Here is a 26,529-nt window from a genome sequence, read left to right on the forward strand (position 1 = left end):
GCTGTTGTTTCTTCTGTTGTGTCAACACAAAGCACTGGCTTGCAAAAGTCATTGTCCTTTTTGCTGATATGTGACATTACTGTACACCGTTAGTTATGCAATGTTCAGCACATTGAATAGAACATTGCTTCAGAAACATTTCACCAAAGTTGTCCCTCCCTTCACTGTTTTGTGGATCACTCTGTCCACTGTTTCGTAACATCTGTCTTAACTGGCCTAGTTACCACCTCCTCCTCCATCTCCTCTACGGTTCTGAGTGTCACTGAACAAATGAGAAGAATGGAACTTCACAGGACACAAGTCACATTTATAGCCAGTATAGACAGTGAATGGAAATCTAGAGAGCTTAGCATCGTATCACATACTGGAGACCAGGGTGTGACTTCCTCATCACTGTTAACTGGTTGCTGAGTGATAGTGTAAACATCTTACTTAGCAAACGGAAGGCCTAATGCTGCAAGAGCCGCCAACCAGTGTACATTAAACGACGTTACAAACTTTCATTTGTATCCTCATATAGCTGCTGCAGGACATCACAAACCATCATAAAATGGATGAAATTATATGATGGTGAATTATCAGGGAGATTTTGTTCTAGGGTTGCATGATGATCTTTTTTTTTTTTTTTTAGTCTTTGCAATTCTTTTTCTTCCTTTTTTTGATTGTTACGTCTTGTAGTTTCAGCATTTTTGTAGATGTTGATTTCATTTGCATGTTGGCACTGTGGTTTGGTTAGATTTTGATCTGAGGTGGATATGGAGGTGGAAACTAAAAATGGGGGGGGGTATGGTGTCAAAACACACACACACACACACACACACACACACGAGAAACTATAATCTCTCAAATATGGAACGCAAAAATTAAGTGAGTTACCATTATTTGCAATGTCAGAAGGATATGGACGATTGAGACATCATGAATGATGGTATCAGTTTGCAAATTTCCTTCCTGCCCTGTTTTATCTTCCTCCCTTCCTCTCTCTCTTTGTGACTCTAAAGATCAAATTCCCAATTTATGTAACCATCATGTTCAAATAATGCTACTTTACTCACATAAAAGCGGAACAAAAAAGTTAGAAACCACCCTCTGACGTTTGCAGATCTGAAAGCATTTCCCGCTTAGTGATGAAATGGAAGACACTCAGATCTAACTGTAGCCCACTTCTGATTGATGACAGGAAGCTGTTTGTGAACGCACCGCTTTATTAACTGATATGTAGGACAAATCTGTTGAGCAAAGCAGAAGATTATTTGTTGTGGGTTGGGTGGCCTCATTTAGCATCATTTTGGACAGAAGTGGTTGACTGAAGATTAAACATTATTTCACTTACTCAGAATTTTTTTACACTAATGTCAGAGTGACAAATTGATTTCATGTGACTTTGCTTTTTGTTTATACTTGACAAGGAATTTTTATTCAGACCCTGAAGATTAAAAGCTTTTTCCAAACCATCATAATTTATATTTTTATTGACCCGCTGATAAGTGTTCACAGCTTGAGACAATACCTTTAAATAGATTTGACTTTAAAAGTTAACCAGTAAAACAGAGTAGGAGACACACACTGCAAACATAATGAAAAGTATTCAAACCCACACACACAAAAACAACCCTAAATATGGTAAATATGGGTCTAGGACAGTGACATTAAATCTTAGTATTAAAAATAATATTTGGCACTGAAAACAAAGCCTGAAAGCCTTTTTTCACTTTTTAGTATGTATGAAAAGGATATGGGGTGATTTTTTTTCAACATGTAGGGTACACTACAGCATTATAAAACGTATTTATGGTTATGTTTAGTTACTTAACTTGGTTAAGGTTAGGGAAAGATTGTGTTGCATGGAAAAAACTTCACCTGGACTTCAAAACCATAATGGTCTTCTTCCACCCAGCTCACTACTGTCCTGAAGACCAAGTATGAGACACTAAAATTCAGAGTCCCCACATTATTAGTTAGAGTATCATAGTTTGCTATGAATGGAGAATAAAATGGTCAATACAGCACATATCAGAATAAAACTGGGTTCCAATAAAAAATTTGATCCCAATGTAAAACATATGATGACGTTTCATGAGTAGACAAAGTGTAATATAGTCAGTAATAGAGTATTTCAGGTTAAGTGTTTAAAAATGAAAAATGTAGGAAAATCCTCTCATTTGAGAGGATGGACTGCCACGTGCTTGATGTCTGCCATAGTGTTGTTCACGATACTACCACCAGATGGCGCCAAAGCAAAAGTGAGACATTACACCAAGAATCAAAAGAGGATGACTTACCCACATAAGTGAGATAATACTCAATTCTCTATACACAATGATTCCTTCACATGCAGCCTGTCCAGGAGAGGACAGGGTACATCCTTAAAGTCCTCTCCTGCAGAGCCCAAGCTGGACAAGCTTAGTTCTGCCAGGACCAGAACATCCAGATAAGAGCGTGCATCCATTCTGTCCTGCAGAAAGTCGATGCTGTATCACTCTATTCTGGGCTGATCCCTGTAGATGAAATCTAGTATGGATTCATTGACCAAGGATGCTATGTCTAGAAGGCACACAATGTCCTCACTGGACTTCTGTAATCCTCCAGGAAATAGTGCCCACCTCCTGCTAACAGAGAGGAGATAAAGGTGTGGAAAAGACAAAGAGTCATGGGGAAGAAAACTGAAGGCTGCCGCATAAGAACTACCCAATAAATGACAGTGGATGACAGTCTGAAATCTATATGTGTTATGAGACTTTATGCAGGGCTGGGCGATACCACAGACTATGACTCCGCCCAATGACACCCTCCTGAAAAATGTATTTCCATCTTAATCAACAGAATATCTCATACAGCAGCTTTTTTTCCATTTTGGGACAGAATCTCTTGAATGTCTTCTCTTCATGTGATACTGTCACATAATCGTAATTTCCTTGGACTTACAACAGCAGTGCATGTTGGGTAAGCATGTCATTGTGTGAGGGTTTTCAACATAACACAAAACATCCGTTGTAGAGTGCGTAAAGGAGTGACTCACTATGACTGGAAAAACTCTGACTGTCACTGACACTACTTTCTCCTCCTACCCACAAAACTAACAGCTGATAGCAACATGTTTATGAAATATTCTAGTAAAGGGACACTGGGAAATGTAGGAAATCAGGTGGAAGTAGCCTTTTTACAAATACATACCCCTACCAGGTACGCTTGTATCACTTTGCTTCAGCAAACTTACGTACCCACATTTGTTTATTACAAATGGCACCATTTTAAACCACCAGCATGAATGTTGATGTCAAATACAGTGTTCCTTTGTTACAACCCTGATTTTTGTTATTTTGAGCCAACAAATCTTTTGGGGCTTTGACAAGCAGCCACCAGCACTAGCCTATGAGCTTTGAAGGAGCTGCCTTGGAGGGGAAAGGTGCAGCTCAGGAGTATTTCTTTCTCCTGAAGTCTATGTAGGCGAGTGGAGATGGTGTCGGAGTATGAGGCGATGATGTGAGAGAAGAGATGTGTATCCTTTGGGAGATGAAAGAAGGTGGTGATGAATTTTAGCGTCAAAAATATGATGTAGATAGTAAAGTGAAAATTCTGGCCCAACATATGCCTGGCTCCTTGGCCCGAGACTTGCCCATATATCTCCACATCTGGGCAGATTCCGGCTGTTATCCTCCAGTCCTGCGTGTGTGCCGGCATTGGTTCAGGTGTGGAAGTAGCATCTGACTATCAAGCTGTATAAGGGCCAGATTTGGGCCGTGGAAGCGGGTGTATGCAAGGCCAGAAGATAACTAACACATGATCCAAGAATGGAACTGGATTTATTTTTCTGTTTCTGTATAACTTGGTTTTGGAGTAGAGTTCTTGGGATTCCTTTATGCTAAACACCGTCCATACTTTCTCTATTGCTTCAATCTCTTCATCTTCTCATGCCTAAAATTCTTCATCCTGCTTTTTGTGTCTCTCTATAATTTGTTGCTGCAACTATTGTCACCTGGCCCACCTTCTTGTCACATGCTTGTCAGAGTACAATGTGCAAACAAAGGCAGGACAAAAAGGGAGAGCCAAGATAAGGGAAGAACTGGGGCAGTATAGGGAGGAACAGTGTGAGTGCTACGTTCCTGGAAATGTCACATACATAGTCACTCCACTTATTTAGTTTGACATCAAACATCCATTGAGTGCCCTTGTGACCCCTGAGGGTTTTTTTTCCGTTTATAAACATAACTTCTCCTAGAAAATTAACTATCAACCGTGTCATTACTGTATGACTGACTGCTCCCAAGTTCACCAGTTGTTACATGCATGATAGTCACTCTCTTTAGCAATGCTGTAAGAGCTGAATGTGTCAACACATTTCTGTTTTGAAATCCTGAATGTCTGCATCACCTTGTACTCGACAGAGGTCAGAGTATAATGAGTCCTATCCGATTTGGAGAAACATATTTGAAAAGCACCAATATTTCTACAATTAAATAGCTTGGAAATATCCAACACACTGTCAACATAGAGTGTTAAACTGTTGTAATAGGAGTCCCTTTTTAGAAAAGTCTCTGTGTAGACACCAACCTTAGTGATTCCTCTACCAGTGTGGGTGTAACAAGTGACTCTAACCAGGGCACAATGGCATTGTGAACATGTAGGGTTCAAGGCAGTAGAGCAGGTTCAATTATAGCAGGGTACCAGCACTATGAAGAACACACTGCAAGAAGTTTCCACCTTAGAGAGTCCAGCTCTGAAATGTTGTTTTTCTTAAACCAAAGGGAAAATGTGACTGTGGGGACTTTTTGAATTCAAATTGAAATTTAACAGACAATGTTTTGCCATTAAAGGCCTAGCTAGCTAGATTTTGAGGTATTGTATTTTCAGGACACCTACCAAATCAAGTTGTAGTGTGTTAGTGATCAAGGCTGGATTATCAACTGGGCAAACTGTATAACTGCCCAGGGTCACTCCGTATCATTTGGGTCTACATAATTTCATTAAAACCAAAGTAGTCTAACTTAATGGTCTTGTTCTAGTTTGAAGAACTTCATTCTTTGAGTTTCTATTGACCTTTCAGATCCACCTGCTCACCTGCCTCCCATACTCTATCAACTGATCTTCCCCCACCTACGTTCACACCTGTTCCTGTTTCACCTGTTCCAGCTCTCATCCGCCGGTCTTCTGCGTGATTGCTTATGTAGCTTAGCTTTGTTGTACCTGTAACCTGTTCCTGTTTCTCTTCTTGGTCTTGATCCGGTTCAAGTCGCCTTGTCTTTGACCTTCTGCCTGTTTACAACATGTCTACCAGCGTAGCACTATGGATTTGCATGCCGGAATTACCTGTAAGCGCTCTCATATTTGACTTTTTTAAGAGACCACTACTGAACCAGCCCAAATGTGTGTGTATCTTTAAGTTGTGCTTCATCAAATTGGTTTTATTTTTGGGCCTGTCATACCTTGATCAAGGTAGTATTATGCAACCAACGTGGGGGCGGAGGATGTTATGCTATTTTTAAAGCTGAGGAGTCTCTTCCTGTGCATTAGTAAACACTACTATGTCATGTGTCAACATCTTGAGTCAGCCAACAAAATTACCTGAACATTTAGGATTATTATTGCTGAGTCAAAAAAAAAAGGCAGGAATAATAATTTCTCAAGATCATTTTAAATCAAGAGATAAACTTTTATCTTGGGAAATATAGAAACAATAATGACTTTAGGACAGTGAAACACCAGAATGAATGAAAATAACTAATATTTTGAACAATTAATAAATTTTGCTGACATGTGTGAATTTGTTTGTTTGTTTTCTCCCTAGTTAAATTGTGTAGAACATACACTCTCCCTGCTCTATGAAACAATAATTACAGATTAATCCTTTATAATCCATCCAAAATAGATTTTTTTTGTTCAATCTTTGGTATAGAGACCTATTATGAGGGAATAATATGAAAGGTCACAGTATGAACAGGGTGAAAAGGTGTATCATCGTTCAAAAATCGTATTTTGATTCTAAAATGTGAAAATGATCATTTGAAGATAAGTGTTTCAAGGTTCAATAGCCTACAAAAGTACTGGTTTCTGAAAAAAAAAAATAAGGGCATCAGAAAGATGCTAAACTATCCTTTCTGAGGTTAGCTACCATTTTTTTCAGTGTAGATGAAAAGATGATTGTGTGTACGTGTGAGGAAGGGAGGACTATGGGAGGGGGTGTCATCTACCTCATCAATGATATAAATACAAAGAGTCACACTGTGAAATGCAACAAAAAGGAACATATAGTATTTCATGAGAGCTGCGTATTCATCTGGAACAGACAACACCTGTGTGAGTACTTAACACTTGTTTTTTCACTAATTTTCTATTAATTTTCTGCTAGATATAATAGAAATTACATGTTTTCATTAGGCGGTTTAATCACTTTTAAAATGTGTTGATAAACTTTGGGTTATTGCTGTGAGTTTTTATCACTGTAATTTTAATTTTCTCTTCTGCTGTTTATCACCTTCCCTTTGTCTTTTGCCACATCTATCTCATCACTGGAACTCCCTGATCAATACATGAATACAAATTTATTTTAGTTTACTGATGCCATATGCTGACTTTTATCATCAGATTGTACTGGTAAGAAAAGAAAGGAAAATTCTCACATAATTAAATTAAATGAAATTATGATCTAGCTGTAATACTTGCACATTCATTTTTTTTTAAGCAATTGCATCGTATGAAAGAAGCCTCCCACACACTGGACTCACATATTGAATCACTTTGCATCAGTAATTAGTCAGACAATAGTTCCTTTTAAGAGTATGAATCATCATCATAAGTAAAATGAAATATTTACCAGCCATATGTATAATAGACCTGCAGGATTACAGTGGAGAGTGTTACACTGTATTTAAGCTTTTATCTGACAGGGGAACTTCACTGATTTTACACGTTAAAGTCAGTTTACAGGTCTTGGGGTTGGGGATGTTTTGCCTTCAGAGGGAGCAATGCAAAATCTGATTAATTGCCTTAAGTGATGTCACACCTTGGTTGAATCCAAGTGAGACCCAAGATCACTTAGTAATGCGTAGGCAGCATCACTGAATCTGACTTCCTCAGCCATTTTTTTTCCCCTCACACTTTTACACAGGAATTAGTAAGACGTGCCGATGGGGCAGTTCACATCCAAACGTGATGGGCAAGTCCCTGGCTTTCTCTCTCGGGTTCGTTTCTCAGCCAATGAGGAAGGACCTTCCAGGTACACTTCACAGCAGTTTGATGCCAGCAGCCAACAGCAAGATGCTAACCTCCAAATTCCTCCCACCATTGTTGTGTCTGATGTGGATGCGAGGTTTGTGTAGTTAACTTCTATTTTTTTTTTACTTAAACAGGGTCCCCTTAACCAAAGTAAAAACTGATGACTGTTAAACCACAACTAGATAATGTTAACAATGAAAATGACAGTCTGTGCCATTAAAGGAATTGCAGCTCATAACAACTACAATGTAACTTCAGTATTTACTGTAAAACACTTTTGCTTGGACCTCTTGTCTAACAGTGCATCAGAGAGCCGGGGCTCAAGCATGGACCTGCGGAGATCTTCCTTCTACAGCACCTTAGACCTGGTGCCACAGCTGGAAAATTATGCCAGCACCCTGCCACACCAGAAGTCAAGGAGCCGACCTTCTCTTGAGGCTCTCCGCAAGGCATTTGATGTACGTTTTTCAACCTCTGGAAACCACATCTCACAGCAACTTGTGAACATCATGTAACTTGGCAGAACCTTTCGCTAAATTCTTTAAAAGCAATCAGTCACTACAGATCACTGTAAAAAGCAGGCCATTCAAAAACATTTAATTAGACCAAGTTCGAAGAAATAGCACAGAATATTAAGGGTCAAAGCTCATTAGTTTTTATATGAAAAAAAACCCTGATGGTTATTCAGTATATGTGTAATCACAATTAGTTTTTACCTAGTCAGACCAATGAGTCAAGTCCAGAGGTTTTTGAATATTTGCTGTAGAGACTAAATTATTTTCACCATCATTATCATTACAGAGACATAAATGTGTCATTCAAATATATGCCAAGCTAGAGCGAAGATGGACAGTAGTGTGAACCTTAATTTTGAGAAGTTGGCTAACAAGATATATACTGAAGTATAGACTAAACAACACAGTGTAGCGTAGAGCACAATAATGTTTATGTTTCCCTCTTTGTTGAAATTGTATTTTTCTCAGGAGGTGGAGGCAGGTATGGAGGTAACAAAAACCACCACCGACTCAGTCAGCAGTCTCGTCACTAACAGTGGACACGAAGAATCACAAGGTCCACAGGAGAAAGCTCCTGTTCGATTTGGCTGGGTGACTGGAGTTATGGTGAGTGAGGGTGTGTGTGTGTGTGTGTGTGTGTGTGTGTGTGTATTTGAGTCTGGAACATGCACCTTTATATATGAAACAATCTTACAAACATTTCATATAAAACACCCACAGAGCTGTTTTTTTTTAATTGAACTTCACCACAGATGCGTTGCATGCTGAATATCTGGGGAGTCATTCTGTTTCTCCGCCTGACGTGGATCATTTCTCAGGCGGGCATCTGTGAGTTATTACTTCATTCAGTCTGTCCCATTTATTCTCTTATTTGTCGCTGTAACAGTCCTTGCTCCACTCTTGATCATGCCTTGTACTGATCTACCTGGTAATAGTGATTTAAGGTTGACAGGGAAAAACAAAGACATGAACTGTAATATGCAGCATAGTGCCATTATCCTTCTGACTATAAGTGATTCATAAACTTACTTACAAAACATGGTACACTAGAGGCCTATCAACTCTTGATCTTGGGACTTTTTGTTGAAAACTGATGACAAATCATATACATTTGAATCCTTGTAATAACCTTAATGGCACCATAAAGGATGAGCTCTCTAGAAGCATGACAAGACTAGGTCAAAACCTAGTATATGGCTGGACCGTTTATTATTACTGGTAACTCTCTTCTAAGTAGCGATGGTTTTGTCCAAAAAGCGACAAATGTGCTAAATCTGCAAGATTGCAGGCTGCCAATTAATTTTGAAACTACAAGATCATCATGATCAATCAGTCAGTCAGTCAGTCAGTCAGTCAGTCAGTCACAGACATTGGCAATTATAGGGCTGTCCCTGCTGTTGAGGTCCAGGCAAAAATAAATAAGAACTCTCTAGAACTAAAACACCTCAAAACATCAGCAGCAAGAAGAGAGCATGTAAGTAATGTGAAGATGCACAGTACATCCATAGTATGTAGCTCAGACATCTAAGGGGACCCTATTTTAAACATGAAAATCCAAAAGTATTGACACTAGTCTCGCAATAATGATTAATACCTTTCTTTCTTTTCATGTCAGTGTTAACCTGCCTAATTATCCTGATGTCTGTGACGGTGACCTCAGTAACTGCCCTCTCCATCTCTGCCATCGCCACCAACGGCAGGGTGATCTCAGGTCAGTCACTTCCTGTGTCTCCAGATTGATGTAAAAGTCATGTATGTGGAGGTTTTTCAACATTGCAAGTGTACAAGTCAAAAGGTTTTCCATAGTTTATATGTCACAGATAAGGTGTAGCAGACTCAATAGCACAGATCAGAGACACTGGTAAATGTTCAAAACAGACAGGCAGATAAATCCAAAAACAGACAGATAGTCTTAACCAGGCAAGCAAAAACATAAAGAAGGGTGGGGAAGCTATGTCATGGAAAGCATTATGAACAGACAGTCTGGCAGAGAATGAGTGGAAATGGGCCGTTATTAATACTAAGACTTGATTAGGGATTTGGGAACAGGTGAGTAGGTGGGCAGGGAAGAGTCAGGTGGACAGGAGGGAAAGTTGGGGCTACTGCATAACAGGAGGGTGTGGCAGGGTCTAAGTAACACAAGAGTAAGTCAGTTGTAAAAAGGCAGAATGAATGTATGCATGAATGAACTGTGACACCTCAGAGTTTTCTTTTTGCTTTAAATACTTTTAGCATCGATTCTAATGATAACAACCTAATTTCTGTGTGACTCTGTCTTGAAAATGCATTTTCAGGTGGGGCTTATTTCATGATCTCCCGTTCCCTGGGTCCTGAAATTGGTGGACCAATTGGGATGGTCTTTTCCTTTGCCAATGCTCTGGCTTGTGCTCTCAATACTGTTGGCTTTGCGGAGGTGGTCAGAGATCTAATGGAGGTACTTATAATGCTTCAGTACTTTACGAATGAATGAATTTGTTTTACATGGTTTCAATTATTTGAACTCTTTACTGAAATTTCATTTCAGATCATGACGTGCGGCTTTGACTTGAACATAATATTCTTCTTTGTGAACTGCCTAGATGAATTTGAGAATCTGAAATTAATAAACTAGTATTGTAAAGCCATGCATCAATGTGACTGTACACTCACAGTCCTAAGATGATTCCAGACTTGTTGTTTACCCAAAGTTCACTCTATATAGGTATATTTCCATAGTTATTTTAACTGAAATGGATTGAGACAAATAGTATGCCCTGTGAAGCTCTGTAAAATAACTTACATACCAGAATGTTATGCAACTGAGCGCCATTTTTGGTTTCTTATGTATTGTGAATAATTTGTTGATGTATGCAGGAGTTTGGTGTCGTCATGGTTGATTCAGTCAATGATCTCCGTATTGTGGGTGTGATCACGGTGACTGTTCTTCTGTTCATTTCACTGGCTGGAATGGAGTGGGAGTCCAAGGTAAGCACCTGCTGACTCTTTGATCTTGGTTTGCTTGCATGTAGTGGCCCATAAATCTCCTTATGTCTTACTAAGTTTTCCTCTCTATCATATCTTTTTTGTTTCCGTCTCTCAGGCCCAGATTTTGTTCTTCACAGTTCTCATGGTTTCTTTTTCCAACTACTTTGTGGGCACATTCATTCCTGCCAGTCTAGAGAAACAGGCCCAGGGCATCTTTGGATACCACAGTGAGTTTTTTTTAATATAGCAATTTTGTTGATAATTCAACTTAACTTCAGTTATCTTCAGAAGCTCAAATATTCTGCAGTTTCTTCCAGTGATGCGGAGCAGGATAAGGTGCCTCTCAGGGACAGCAAAATTCAAAAGGTTGAATCTGATGAAGCACAGTTAAAGGGAACATAAATCTGTTTCTGCAACAATATGAAACGGGTTACCAGGGATGAAGCATTAGTAGTTGCACCTGTAACAAGAAAGTAGAGAATAGTGGACTGTTTTTTTATTACCTGTCACCAGGTGAAATCTTCATGTCAAACCTAAAACCAGACTGGAGAGGACCTGAAAACAACTTTTTCCAGATGTTTGCCATTTTCTTCCCCTCCGCCATCGGCATTCTGTCTGGAGCCAACATCTCTGGAGACCTCAAAGTATGATAGGAAAGAAGAGCTATAGTGATATTCTTACACTACAGCTGACAACAAGAACTACATGAATGTTGAAATGTATATTGTTTCCTTTTGCAGGACCCTGCTACTGCTATCCCCAAAGGCACCCTCATGGCCATTTTCTGGACTACAATCAGCTATATAGCTATTTCTGTAACTGCTGGTAAGCTACTCATTTAACATGCTTTTATTTAGTATTTATTTGCCTGTGATTTGATTGGGTAATTATCTGAACCAGTGGGAGTTATTTGGAGTGTAGGGGGTGAGACAGGAGGCATTGGGAATGAGGGTTTATCACTTATATCAAGGGCAGTGTCGTCAGTATACTGCATGAGCGTGAGATGGCTGGTAGCTCAGAACAGTAGTAAAAATAGAAATGTGATAGACTTTGACATCAAAATTTCATGACATCACACTTCATGTGTCATCTTCATGAATCATGAGGATCATGATATAAACTACCTCTAGCCAGGACTAAGACTTCCAAAAAACAATTCATTCCAGTTTTCAGAAAAGGAGAGACCTGAATGGAAAAGGACCCAAGTAAGCCAGATCCTATCCAAGGAGACCCAAAATGTTGTCAACTTGAATAACCACAAAAGAGAAAGAACATCATCATTGGCAGCAGCAATCACCAATAATGTCACAAGCAGCTGTTGTCGAAAAGAGCAGCAATACTGGCCCCAGGTTTGGTCTTGGATGCCAGTAACCTAGGGACCCATGAAACCTCTTAGTTTGTACTTGTAAGCCATATCAAAAACAAATTTTATCAACCTTTATGGTAGGGAATCACTCAGAAAAAAATTATAAAAAGGGTGCTGCGGCTTCACCTACAGTCTGAAATATCACATTACACTGTTACTATAATATTTGGATCTTCCTTTTGCTTCAGGGTCGTGTGTCATACGGGATGCTTCTGGAAATATAAGTGACATTCTGAGTGGGAACATCACTGATGGGTGTGTGGGTCAAGGATGTAAACTGGGCTGGAACTTCACAGAGTGCATTGAGTCAAACTCTTGTATTTATGGTCTGGCCAACAGTTCAAAGGTACCATTCAATTTAGTTGCAATAAGCCCTCTATTTATAATGAAATTAACATTTGACATCTTTTTTTATCCCATAAGTCTCAGTGGATTAGTACAATGGGACATGTGATAATATAAAATCCTTGATTCTTTATGATGACTATTCCAACCAGGTTCTGGGCCAAGTTTCAGGTCTGTCCCACCTTATCACTGCTGGTGTGTTTGCAGCCAGCTTGTCATCTGCTCTTGGCTTCCTTGTCTCCGCTCCTAAAGTCTTTCAGGTGAGAAACCACAGGCAAGACCCAGCGTGAAACTCTCTGATACATCTATGAAAATGCCACTTTTGTTAGTAATAAAAATCAAATACAAAGCAATGAAATATAAATATGGTGCATTGTTCTGTATTGTAGAGTATCTTGAGATTTATGACATTGTTGGATGGCCAGGGGAGACACCATATTTAGTATGTATAAATGTAGTGAAGTCTAACACACATTTTAAGCTGAATATCTTCTGCTTTATGTTCCAGTGTCTGTGCAGAGACAATATATATCCGTACATTGGATTCTTTGCAAAGGGTTATGGGAAAAATGATGAGCCACTCCGGGCCTATATCCTCTGCTACATTATTGCTGTGGCCTTCATTCTCATTGGTGGGTGTGATCTAATTCTGTCGTAATTTTTGTTACTGGAATTATTGTTGCACACATTTGTTATATGCCAGTCCCTTCACTAAATTTTTGTTCTTGTTATAATGATTGAATACTTAAGTAAAGAGAGAACAGTTTAAAGAGATTTCATGAGTTTGTTAATACCTTTATATATCTCTGGATTTGAATGTGTTTTTGATTTCTCCCTTCTGTGTCATTATAGGTGAGCTGAACATCATCGCATCCTTGATCTCCAACTTCTTCCTGTGTTCCTACTGTCTCATTAACTTCAGCTGCTTTCACGCTTCAATCACCAACTCCCCTGGTGAGTGTCCTTCTCACACACCACCCCACTATATACAAGACTAGACACAAGTGTTCCTTCTTTCATTGTTACCTTACCTGTAGACACAGACCGTGTTGGTGTCACAAATCTGCTAGCACATTAGCACACAGTTCATGATCAGTCCACTGAACCCCTCGGCCATGAGGTCACTCCATACCTGCGAATTTTACCAAAGACTTTGTTTAAATTTCCTGATTATTCCCTAGAAAACCATAATGTAATAATCCTGAAAGCTGTACCTGGATTGCAGCCTCATTAACATAACAAGGACAGTTGAAAGTAAAAAATGTTTCCCACCTCTTTGCATTGATATACAGGTGATCATAGGGAATGGAGCTTTACGAAATCAATCTTTTTTCTGTATTCCCGCTGCTTGCTGGGATAGGTCTCTGGCCACCCTTTATCAGACACAGAAAATGAATTAGTGGAGGCAGAGGCAGGTCATTTCAATTTCCGAATCTACTGAATGGCGAAAAGTCTCAAAATCTAATTTGATGGACATCATGATCTGAATGTATATGAGATTAGAGATTCTGTGTTATGGTACCTAAGAGTCCTCTATTTCTCACTGTCACTCCCTTTAGGTTGGAGGCCATCATTTCACTACTACAGTAAATGGACGGCTTTGTTCGGAGCAGTGATCTCTGTAGTTCTGATGTTCCTGTTGACCTGGTGGGCTGCTCTCATCACCTTCAGTATCATCTTCTTCCTGTTTGGATACGTCAACTACAACAAGCCAAGTAAGTCAAAAAAAAAAAAAAAAAGCAAACAACGTATCTTGAAATTCATCTGATCAGACTAATGTGGCCTGGATCAAAGATTGAAATAAGTGTGGCTTCTATGATGTGCTCACAGTGAGTTGATACCGCCATCACTTGTGTGTGTTGTTTTTTTTAATCATAGAGGTAAACTGGGGATCATCAGTCCAGGCAGGTACATACAACATGGCTTTGTCATACTCTGTCTCTCTGTCTGGTGTGGAGGATCACGTCAAGAACTTTAGGTGAGTGAAAATCTCAATTTATTTATGTATCAATTATCCTCAACTCTCATGTCAGTTAATTATTGTATGAGAACGCGGCCAATGAGTGTAAAACACCAAACCAATTCTCTCTGATAGTATTTGTCCATTAATCCATTTCCTCATTCTCATTTAGTAGAACAGCGCTGTATTTACATTCTGTCTTTTACAGGTGATCATCAGTGGTGAAAGCAAGGATTAAAACAGTTATCTTTGACTTTGATTTCTTCTCTCTTATGTGTTCTCTCAGACCCCAGTGTCTTGTCCTGACTGGACCCCCAAACCAGCGACCTGCACTGGTGGACTTTGTTGGCTCCTTCACCAAGCATATAAGCCTCATGATCTGCGGCGACATAATCACGGTCAGTCGCTCAGTCTCAATGACTTTGTTCCAAAAGTTTATGTCTTTGGTTACATTGAGTTGTTATCTAAAGATGTGGTTGAATTCGCGGCCTCCTTTAGGAACAGGAGAGGCAGACTCGGCCGCCGGATGCCACAGAGTGGTTGGTAAAGTGGATGAACAAGAGAAAGGTGCGCTCGTTTTATACTCCTTTCAGTGCACACAGTCTCAGAGGTGGAGCTCGGCACTTGCTACAGGTACAACTTCCATTATCTTTAATTACAGCTTTAAATGTACAAAACTCATCTACAAGGGAATGTACTGTATGTGGCAACATCTTAAAATCATTTTTGGGCCGTGAATAACTTGCGTCCTTTATTTTATCTCTCATCTTCATTTTTCATTTGTTTCTCACAACATATCATCTATTGGATTCTTTCAGAAGAACGGTTAATCATAGTATATCTGCACAAACAAATATATCTACCTACAGTATGTTTCTCGTTTTATGCTTTTATTCTGAAACTTGACAAATCATTTTTGTTGTCATTTGCAAGGCTTCTGGTCTCGGAAAGCTGAAGCCCAACACTCTGGTCCTGGGCTTCAAGACAAACTGGAGGGACAGTTCTTCTGAAAGCATTGAAGATTACATCAACACCATATAGTAAGTTGGTCATTATCATTTGTGCTTTGAAGCAGCCTTGCTTGTTTTTCATGGTTTTATTGACACCAAAAGATTTCATAGCTCTGCATGGTGTGACAAATTTTTGCAGACTGAAAAAGGTTACTGTTGCAGAAACTAAAAATGTGATTCAAATGTAATGTCAATGTGGTTACGGTTGCTGTTCTTGTCTTTAGTGATACCTTTGACTCCAACTACTGTTTGTGTATCCTGAGGATGATGGACGGGCTGGATATCTTTGACCAGTTTGAAAGTGAAGGTTAAAAATCCATACATTAATTTGAGTTTACTCTGTGTGATTTCCTGCAATATGACATGTCTGTGCAATTTGAAAAAGAAAAAAAAAACAAACAAAACCGTTTGAGGATGTAATATCTTTCCTCCAGTGAACCACAGCTTCGAGCCTGACAGATCTGATGAAAATGACGACCAGCAGTCTCCTGAGAGGGTATCAGGTGAGCACTCACTGTATGCACACATAAACACTGGATTACAGTATTTTGAAAACATATTGACTCACAATAATTCCCTGGTGCATCACCTAAACCCATAAATTAGAATCGATCCAAGTGACTAACTGCAACTGATATAGGATCTTAAACATTTTTAGTTCTTTTAATGAAACTATTTGTAAGTTTTGCTTTTGCTGCACAGCAATCGTTAGCATTAGCAGCTGATTACTTACCAGTCTAGGGGAAGCATTACAAGTTCAGCTTTAAACTTCATCGCTTCACTCACCAAGAGTGGTCTCCAGCAGTGGAAAGAAACTCTTTTGTTTTGATTCTGTTTTTGTCGCTGTAGCTTCAAGTCTGCCTTGGAGAAGCAGTGCTGCTCAGAGGGTGTATTATAACTTCTTGTCTCACAAACACGACTGAAGCTCTTGCCAAGACAGCTGTTAGCACAAGCTATGAAGCAATAGCAAAACTTACATATTGCTCCTTTTAATGAAACTGCATTTAAAACAAATCTGTTCTTTTGTAGATAAGCTGTCCAGTCTGTTGGTGTGTGTTCTAAAACTGACCCAAAATGTCGCTTCTTTGTCAAACACAAAGTGTCCTCCTCATAGTTCATCTCATCTTTCAGGACTTAAATATTGCTGGGACAAATTATTGAAATTTCCCATAAGAAAGAAGATTTTCATTTTTATTTTATTTTTGGCTACGTTTGTTAAAATGCAAAAACCTGTCTGAGTTTCCACATAAATTTCAGTGTTTGACAGTCATTACCTTGTACCTTGTTCACTAAATTGCTCTAATGATTGCACCATCATGCTTTATACTATGTTTCCATTCAAACTTTAACTGTAGGAAAAACTGAATCCAAACATTTATCAAGAGAATAACTCTGTAAACACAGCAGGGAGTTCAATATTTCTTCCTAATATTACTTGAATAAATAAGTAGGTAAAATCTAATTACTGCCCCCACACCTCACTCTTCCTCCCCTTGCTGTTACAGTCGACGACATCTCCGATAAATGTGACAGTGATCAGATCAAGACGGTGTTTCAGAATGACCAGGGGAAGAAGACCATTGACGTCTACTGGATAGCTGATGATGGAGGTGAGCCCAAAGACAGGTTACATCTGACAAAACAAGCACAATACACAAGTTATATGTGGATATATGTACAACATCGAATTCACATAAAATAATATGGATGAGATGATAATCAGTATAAACATCTCAGTTTTAAAATAAACAGTAGGCGTGTCACCTTCTACCTTCAGCCATATCTTCATCCTTCCCCTTTGAGTTGGCTCCTCTTCCTTAGTTGCTGTCTCTCTCTTCTTTGTTTCTTTTAAGGTCTGACTCTGCTGGTGCCTTACCTGCTCACCAGGAGGAAACACTGGCGCAGCAGTAAGGTCAGGGTCTTCATCGTGGGAGATGAACAAAACATGGAGGAAGGCCGCAACGAGTAGGTTTCCTCCATTTTACCATCACACACCAACCACTTAGAAAGAATACGTTTTTGGTCACGTCCCTGTATGTTTTCCACTTCCTGAGCTGCAAAATCAATTCACAATGCAACCTGTTTGGAATGGAACATGCATACTCCATATACGGTCAGGTCATTTTGGAAAAAAGAGAAGAATTCATAGTAAAGCCTGCAACTAATAATGAATGAATGATTTCCCCATAAAACATCCAAGTTTGTATAACAAATGTGTTGAAATTGATGAATACATAAGCTGATGATGACATGATTGGGTCTTGCATTGGTCTGCATTTCTACACCTGTATCTTCGACTGCAAGCTGTTGGCAGTGTAAAGTTTTAAATGCATCTTTCTGCAATTCGTGAACATTTTTATTTATCTATTTTTTCGTTTTAGGATGGTCGCTCTGCTGAAGAGGTTCCGTCTGGATTTTAATGACGTTATCGTCATGACAGACAGCGAGAAGCGTCCGCACGCCAAGAAGTATGTCCACAAAACCCAATTACATTCATTTCATTTTTCAAAGTTACATTCACAAGAAAATTTAACAGTTGTAGCCTAGATAGCAAAATGAACATTCTGGCCCAAAATATGCCTGGGTTGCCTGCATCTGGCCTATACACTTCCACATCTGGGCAGAGTCCAGCTGTTATCCTCCAGTACTGTCTGACAGCCGGAACATTTTCTGTGTGTGCGTCAGAATTGGTCCAGATAAGGGAGTAGCATCTGACAGTCATGCTGTATATTGGCCAAATTCTTGTCGTGGTATCGGGTGCATACTGGCTCAGAAGGAAAAAAAGCATGTGGCCCAAGTATAGGATGGATTTGCTTTGTTATTTGGGAGGCTACTGAGGAAAAAAATCACCTTGTGCATGTCTGAGTTTGACTCACCTAAATGCTACTTTCAAGCCTCACACCCCAAATGACTGAATGAAACTGGATTTCTGTTGTTATGTTTTAATTTCATTGAATTTAATCTCTGCCCAATATGCCAAACTGACCCCTGTCCTCCTGTTCTTGTTGCCTCTCAGCCTGAGTAGGTTTGTGGACAGTGTCGCCCCCTTCAGGCTACACGATGAACAGCAGGATGGCATCTCAGTCGAAGATTTGAGACAAAGCGCCCCATGGAAAATATCTGACAAAGAGTTCGAGGCCTTCAAACTTAAGGTGTGTGTGCGCGTGTGTATCCGCGTGTGAGTGTATACATAATTCACTTCCTTCATTTGAGACAACATGCTGTCCCTTTTAATGTCATCCACTTGGTCAAATGTATGTGCGTTTCAACGCATTATTAGTCAGTGTCTCACTTTCATCTCCTCCTCCCACAGTCTGAGAGAAAAGTGAGGCTGAATGAAATCATCCGCAGGAATTCACAACATGCTGCTCTCGTGCTTGTGTGAGTACAGTTTACATTATAAGTTCAGTTTTGCATATGGCAGGTTTCCTGAAAACATTACATCAAGCCTCATTTGATTTACTGCAAATAGAGCACATTTAATGCACATGGCGTTTGTTTAGCTTTCCTTTGAGGTCCGTCGCCTCTGATGTAGATGGAGAAGGTAGGATCTCTCTTAAAGAGGGCAGTTAGTAATTTCCCCATTTCTCAAAGCGGCATCTCCATGGCGTCACTTCCTCCCACCTCCATCCTTATATTCTCATCTTCTGTGTCAGAATTAATTACTCTTACTTATCATTTACAAGCTTTACAAATGGTTCATATCACACTATAATGTAGGTTTAAGCAGATATAAGTGATTATCAATGTATTTTTTAACAACTATAACTCCTCCTATGGGCACACATACATATAATATATCATGAGTTAAATACCAGTTTTAATTCCGATTCAGAAAGTCCCACCAGCTTCAACAGTGAAATTACTCTATATGGCCAAATGTATTTGGACTGTGTAATTCATCCACAAAACCATTAGTCGTTATATTAAACAGGAAAGGGACTTCAACAAACTGTTGCCACGCAGTTAGAAACACACTATTATCAGAAATATCACAGTATCCTGAAGCATTCAGATTTCTCTTTATTGGAACTAATGATCATTTAGCTCATTAAAAGATTCAAAATTACAAGAGAAAAGTATGAATTTCTGACATGTAGTGTGGATATTGTTCTGCAGTATCAGTGTGTGGGATGATATAGGTGAAACGTGTATACAGGCCTCTCAGATAAAAACAATGCATTCACTGATGTTTAAAAGGATGCAAAATTATGCACAAAGAGCCCTCAGTCCTTGGCTATTTCCATGGCAGTCTTGTTCAGAGACACGGGAAAGATTAGGTATCTTTGTTATTGTTGCAAACCACAGCGTACACTATATTTGACTTGTACAATGCTTTGGTCAAAGGTAAAATACAAGCAGCATTTGTTCTTGTTGTTCTGTTATGTTATATGTAAATGTGCTGGGTTTTTTTTGTTTTTTTCCAAGGAGCCTCCCTGTGCCGCAGAGTGACTGCCCCAGGGCTCTGTACATGGCCTGGCTGGATACTCTGACCTGTGGCCTCCACTGCCCTGCGGTGCTGATACGGGGAAACCAGCAGAACGTCCTCACTTTCTACTGCCAGTAAAATCCTGCATTAGATAGATGGACAAGTCTTACAAGGATGGATATTTTCAGACATTAAATCAAAACAATGACCTGGGTAAAAAAAAAAAACCCACATAAGTGATATAAGTTTTAAAAAAAAAAAGGGTGTCCAAGATGTGCAATTGGTGCCAAGGATGAGTTAACAAACGTATCAATATTTGAACATGTACTTATGCAGTGTATCATCATGGGCAGGGATGGAAAATAACACCAATGCAGTTACTTGCATCACTGATATCAAGATCATCTTCAGGATCATGTGGATGCCAGCACCATCTTAGATGCTTTCCAATGGCAACAGCTGACAGCGCAAGCAAAGAGAGGGGAGGAGTTGAGGTTCCTGCAGATGCTGCTCCTGGAACAACACTGTGATGGTTAGGGTTGTTCAACAAAAGTACTGAGAAGCATTCTTCCAAAATATACTCCCTTATATGGTGGTTTGATAATGGTGATGGAGATCGCTGTCTAACATGTCGCTGCAAAAATTTCCTATTGCTCTTTATTTGGGCTGAGATGTGGTGACTGTTAAGGCCTTCAACTCCAAGTCAAGGTGCACAGTGTAAAAGTTTCCCTGCACAAGGTCATTCTTCCTTTGCCCTCCACTCTGAATGCCATTTATATATAAGGAAACATGAAGTATACATGTGTTATTTTATGTATAGATACATGAAACTAAAATAAAATAAATAAAATATCAGAAGAGATAAAAGAAAATTAATCAAATATCAAAAAATACTATGTACAATATACAAAATACAACAACCTATAACCTAGCCTGTTTAATTGTGTTATTTAATATACCCTTATAGAAGCTTGTGCAACGTATGGAATCTTAACTTAACGCCACTTGTTTTTCCTTGAAATCTACTGTACATACGATAGGATAGTCCTTTATTGGTCCTGCAGTGGAGAACTTTGCAAATAAATACATTTTATAGGAAGCTGTGCAAGATTTTGAAAACTGATAATATGGTGTGTCAAAAACCACTCTATTTACTATATTGTATGTATATGTAATTTATTACTAGCCCTTGTTAGGACTAGACGAATCGTTGTTTTTGTAAGATTAGTGCTATGTACGGACCTTGAGCTTCTAGTGTAATTACTAAATAACAGTAGGCCTATGAATTACTATATGTCATAAATGTCCACCATTTTATTTCATTTTTTATTTGCACTCAAAAGTTCCCAGAAGTAAAAAGTAGCATCAAATAGAAACACTCAAGTAAAGTACAAGTATCTCAAATGTTTACTTAAGTACATCATCTGAGTAAATGTACTTAGGTACATTTCATCACTGTGGCATACCGTGGTTTTCCAGGATAAGTCCTTTAGGTTAAACTTGTACTGTACAACCGATGACTTCATTCATTGCTTTAATTTGATTGTCAAATAAATAGAGTGAAACTAGGTTTAATTTCACTGTAGAAGTATGTGATTGTTCACATTGCCTATAGTTGTTTTTATAAATTTTATTCATGCCAGTATATATGTGAGCTGTGTCTGAAAGAGGAATCTAAATGAAATGAAATTACATCAGCAACAAAGCTCAAATATTGCGTAATATGTACAGTAAATTCTACATTTTCTCCAACAGGTGGTTTTGTGACTCTATTTCTTTCAAATTTTATTATTGTGCACTATTTTTACCGACTGTGTTTGATGTCATTTTTATCTTCTTAAAACTGTGATATGTTTGTTTTCTATAATATTAAATTAAATTGTGAATCTCCTAAAGGACAATGAGTTATTAGTGTCAACGGTAAACACTTTCCTGGGCACGATAAAACCTCAATGTTATAATATTCAATCCATGGATTAAAATCATAATAACACTAATACCTCAATAACTCAGGGAGTAAATGTTATCTTTGAATTTTCCAAGTTGAATTTTGGACAATGCGAAAATCAGGCGTCTTTTTAAGTAGTTAACATGAATTAAATACATTTTTCTTATTAGTGGATATTGTAGAATAGCATCTTTGTTCCTGCATGTTGGGCAGTCGACAGGGAAGTATGTCCCACTTCTGTTTTTTTTTTTTAAAGTTACATTATGTAAACTATGTTCGTGACATCCATGTATAATTTCTTCGTCATGATAGAGATCTGAGTCCTCTGTATTTGAATATTGAAATGCTGGTAGCCTATTAAGGTATAAGACAGCACCTACCAGGTCAATATTTGAGTAGTCGTCATCACCTCATCAAGGAGAGACATCAGACTGAAGGTGCTGGGAGAGGGAATCAGGCCATGTAAGTTATGATTCTGTTGTGTAACCTAGATATATCATTTACTGTGTGTGCAGAGGTGGACAGTACAGCGAGCGTTGTTGTTTTCCTTCATTACTCCTTCATACTAAATATAATTTTAAGCAAAGTTAGGGTTTTGTTAGATCTTTTCATGGTTTGATCATAGTTTGCATGTTTGCCTCTAAGCATTACTTTGCTTCCTGGAGAGGGTGGTACACTTTGCTTGTGTTTCTTAACCGCACATTTTCTTTAAACTGCCACAATCTATATCAGAATCACTGTGACTGGTTTGCTGCACACTAAAATATCAGTTTCCCCCAACAGAGCAAAGATGCAGTGGAGTCTGTTTCTACTCGTTCTGATGGGTAAGGGAATTATCTTACCAGATATCGGGCAGTATTACTGCTGCAATTCTTTTTTTAAATACTTGTATCTACAATTTGATGTTTATATGTCACTGATCATTACTGAAGTGAAAGTTTATTCAAAGTCAAATAGTCCAGTGGGCTCTTTAACCTTTTTTGTAATTTCCCTTTTTGTTACATTGTTGTGTTGAGGATCACTACAGTTTATGCTGGGTCGATAAAAATAAATCAAGTAATTAGACTGGGCACTGAGCCACATTTAAATTAAGGTGGCAAGGTGTACAAACAAAATGTGGAGCTTATGATTTTAGATCTGTGTCATGCTAGTAGCTCTAACACTACAGTATTTTCTCTCTGTAGGTCATTGTCCTTTCTCCACATGTCACTTCTATGAGTACCACTTCATTAAAGAGACTAAGACCTGGGATGAAGCTCAGTCGTACTGTAGAGAGAAGTATACTGACCTGGCCACAGTGTATAACATGACAGACATAAAGAGACTCCGTAACTTAGAGGCTCAAACTAAAGCCTGGATTGGGTTGTACAACAACAACACAGGAGAAAGGGAGTGGCACTGGTCTCTACCTGGAGTGGAGTACAATGAAACACACACACTATGGAAAGAAGGGGAGCCGGATGATCATAAACCTCGTGAGAACTGTGTTTCGATGAACACTGCACGTCAACTGATCGATTTTCCATGTAAACAGGCAAAGTCATTCATCTGCTACGATGGTGAGCATATGTGGTTAATATTCTTACTGTCATGAGTAGCCTATTCTATCACGTGTGTTCAGCACGTCATCCTGTCTAATAATTGTTTTCCACGTGGACATACACCTCATTTATTCATATGGACGAAGTAAAACCCTGGGTGATGTTAAAAAAATGATTCATCTAATACATGGTAAATGGACTGCATGAATGTGGCGATGTTGTAGTCTTGTGTGCTTCACACTACCAGCCACATTCACCAGTTCACTCATCTGTTCATAGAGGGCTTTTACTTTGCCTTCAGCACTTTTCTAACACACTGATGATACATCGGGGGCAATTTTGGGGTTCATTTTCTTGCCCAGGGACACTTTAACATGCAAACTGCAGGAGCCGACCCTCTGATTAGCTCCTGATCCGATCTAGCTCCTGAGCCACATTTAACTACTGTTGAATCAAGGACTTATTTTTGCTGTTGTTGTTTCATCTGTCGGAAAAAAATTGAATTTTCTAAGACTAGCCAAATTGTAAAAAATAAAAAAGAAGGCATTTCTTATGATGCTTGTTTGTCTGTTCACTCCACAGAAAGCTCAAGTGATAAATACCATTTGATTAATAAGGATAAAAAATGGACACAGGCTCAGAGCTACTGCAGAGAATATCACACAGACCTGGTCAGTGGAGAACGCCAGTTACAAGATGTTGAACTAACAGAAGAAAAGAACATGACCAAAGAAAAACAATTGTGGATCGGCTTGTTCAGAGACACCTGGACTTGGTCAGATGGGAGCATTTTCTCTTTCAGACACTGGGATCATGAGTCATTTAGAGATGGAAAAGGTCCAAACAAATGTGTTCTTTTAAAGACATCAGGAAAATGGGGCACTGATCAATGTCATGAAAGAAAACCCTTCTTCTGCTATAAAGGTGAGTTTTTCAAAGATCTGTTTTGACCCACTGAGTTTACAATTATTATCTGTTTAGTTATTTTTTTATGCATGCATGAATCTCCTTCAGTGGTTTTTTTCCAGATGGGTTTAACCAAAATATTATAATGATTTATTTCTTTGATCATAGTCTGTATTAATTCTTATGTGCTGAAATGTTAACAGTTGATGACGATGACCGACCTATGTGAAGGAACTGCTCCTCTAACAATGCCATTAGTTTAGGTGTGAATGTAGACTGACACCTGTCTCTTATACACATCTGGTATCTATGGATGGGCGCTATTGTTAGCTAGTTTCTAACTTTAGCCTTAAGTTACAGTTTAGCTAACTAATGTTATCTAGTTTCTAACTATTGATTTAAGTTACAGTTAGGCTAACTATTGTTAGCTAGTTTCTAACTTTAGCCTTAAGTTACAGTTTAGCTAACTAATGTTATCTAGTTTCTAACTATTGATTTAAGTTACAGTTAGGCTAACTATTGTTAGCTAGTTTCTAACTTTAGCCTGAAGTTACAGTTTAGCTCACTGATGTTAGCTAGCTGCCTGCTAGCACACCTTTTCATTCCCAATGTTGGCCTGGCTTTAATTACCAATATAAAAGGTCATATTTGATCTAATTTTAGCAAACAGTGCAGCTCAGTCATGAGCGCTGAGATAATGGAGGATTGTAGAGATACTTTCATCAATACAGAGTTTACTACTTCATTCTTGATATTATTTTGCATGGCTCTAGTGATTTAGTTAGTCCTTTACTTTCTTTGTATTAGCTTCTATAATAGTTACCCTTTTTGTTTTCACTCAGGAATTAATTACTTATATTACTTAATTACTTACCATTTCATTTCATTTTTGATTTGCACTCAAAAGTTCCCACAAGTAGAAAGTAGCATCAAATAGAAACACTCAAGTAAAGTACAAGTATCTCAAATGTTTACTTAAGTACATCATCTGAGTAAATGTACTTGGGTACATTTCATCACTGTGGCATACCGTGGTTTTCCAGGATAAGTCCTTTAGGTTAAACTTGTACTGTACAACCGATGACTTCATTCATTGCTTTAAATTGATTGTCAAATAAATAGACTGAAACTAGGTTTTATTTCACTGTAGAAATATGTGATTGTTCACATTGCCTATAGTTGTTTTTATAAATTTTATTCATGCCAGTATATATGTGAGCTGTGTCTGAAAGAGGAATCTAAATGAAATGAAATTACATCAGCAACAAAGCTCAAATATTGCGTAATATGTACAGCTGTCTCTTATACACATCTTTTTTAAAGAGACTCACCGTTCCCCGATGAGCAAGCACTTGCCAACAGTGGCAAGAAGAAACTCTTTCTGATAGGTAGAAACCTTGAGCAGAACCAGGCACATCGTGGGCAGCCGTCTGTCTCGACTGTAATCTAAAACTTTGTTTTAAATTTAGTCATTTAAAACTTAGTTTTCTCTCACGTCAGTATATAAGGTAATCTGCTTACAAGAGACAACAGGAATGAAACACCAGTCTATATTCATGTTTTACTTTTTGATGTTGTGCTTAAGATCCAGCAACATCATGTAAAATCACATTTATGTTATTATTACAGTTTTTGGAGTTTTGTTTAAATGGATAAGTGATTTCTCTGCTGTTGAAACTGTTCAACAATAAACTGTTAAACAATGGAGTGATCCCGTCTACTTCCACAGGCATGATCTAACATACATTTTACATGTATACATTTCAAATATATAATATTGTAAAAAAAAAAAAAAAAAGAACTTTTGATTCAATTTTCAGACATTTGAGTTGAAAAAAAAGACAACTTGTTATAGCAGCATGAATTTCCATGCCATGTTTAAAATCTATACATAACTCACACACGAAAAAAAGTGAAACACGTTTCATTTCAGTGTGAACAGCAGATGGCAGTATAGATCTACCAACACTAAATGCTATGAATCGTTTTCATGAAGAGGTGCGAGCAGAAGGATAAAAATAAAATCCAATCCTGTTTGGGGGCGGTAATTTTCCTCATAACTCTGCAGCACAGACAAGTTTGCACATGGTCAGGAAGAGCAGGAGTTGTGGAGTCTGACAGCTGCTGGAATGAAGGACCTGTGGAACCTCTCCTTCTTACAGCGAGGATGTAAAAGTCTGCTGCTGAAGAAGCTACTCAGAGACCCTACAGTGTCATGCAGAGGGTGAGAGGTATTGTTCATGATGGATGTCAGCTTAGGTAACATCCTCCTGTCACCTACTTCCTCAATGGAGTCTAGGGGGCAGCCCAGGACAGAGCTCGCTTTCCAGATC

At 38.6% G+C, this 26,529-nt stretch overlaps 2 protein-coding genes across 2 annotated transcripts in view; both read left to right on the plus strand.

Moving 5' to 3' along the window:
• Window positions 1-7,124: 7,124 nt before the first annotated feature.
• Window positions 7,125-20,536, plus strand: LOC111661707 (solute carrier family 12 member 3-like). The gene is made up of 27 exons (XM_023415364.2): window positions 7,125-7,306; window positions 7,514-7,670; window positions 8,196-8,333; window positions 8,480-8,555; window positions 9,343-9,438; window positions 10,022-10,161; window positions 10,581-10,691; window positions 10,807-10,918; window positions 11,205-11,335; window positions 11,432-11,516; window positions 12,246-12,403; window positions 12,555-12,662; window positions 12,911-13,034; window positions 13,255-13,356; window positions 13,962-14,117; window positions 14,281-14,380; window positions 14,649-14,760; window positions 14,861-14,995; window positions 15,296-15,402; window positions 15,597-15,679; window positions 15,807-15,875; window positions 16,878-16,982; window positions 17,226-17,337; window positions 17,754-17,840; window positions 18,389-18,524; window positions 18,686-18,753; window positions 19,801-20,536. The coding sequence occupies exons 1-27, from the start codon at window positions 7,125-7,127 to the stop codon at window positions 19,937-19,939; spliced, it is 3,129 nt and encodes a 1,042-aa protein (XP_023271132.1). The 3' UTR covers window positions 19,940-20,536.
• A 1,534-nt stretch (window positions 20,537-22,070) lies between these two features.
• Window positions 22,071-26,529, plus strand: part of LOC111661708 (C-type mannose receptor 2-like) — an 11,229-nt gene continuing 6,770 nt past the window's right edge. The window contains exons 1-4 of the mRNA XM_087176358.1: window positions 22,071-22,211; window positions 22,533-22,573; window positions 22,934-23,308; window positions 23,873-24,214. Of these exons, the coding sequence (XP_087032484.1) occupies window positions 22,540-22,573; window positions 22,934-23,308; window positions 23,873-24,214 (751 nt within the window). The 5' untranslated portion in view covers window positions 22,071-22,211; window positions 22,533-22,539. The remainder of the gene's footprint in view (window positions 22,212-22,532; window positions 22,574-22,933; window positions 23,309-23,872; window positions 24,215-26,529) is intronic.

The sequence above is a fragment of the Seriola lalandi genome, unplaced genomic scaffold (assembly GCF_002814215.2).
Source record: "Seriola lalandi dorsalis isolate HSWRI2012SDOR001 ecotype SW California unplaced genomic scaffold, Sedor1 jcf7180002054549, whole genome shotgun sequence".
In the NCBI taxonomy this organism is placed as follows: Eukaryota; Metazoa; Chordata; class Actinopteri; order Carangiformes; family Carangidae; genus Seriola; species Seriola lalandi.

Bases quoted from the DNA above. Each gene is read 5' to 3' on its own strand.
- LOC111661707 (XM_023415364.2), top strand. From the start codon at position 7,125: ATGGGGCAGTTCACATCCAAACGTGATGGGCAAGTCCCTGGCTTTCTC. The intron at 7,671-8,195 runs GTACGTTTTTCA...TATTTTTCTCAG, and splicing joins CTCTCCGCAAGGCATTTGAT to GAGGTGGAGGCAGGTATGGA. The intron at 14,381-14,648 runs GTGAGTGAAAAT...GTGTTCTCTCAG, and splicing joins GATCACGTCAAGAACTTTAG to ACCCCAGTGTCTTGTCCTGA.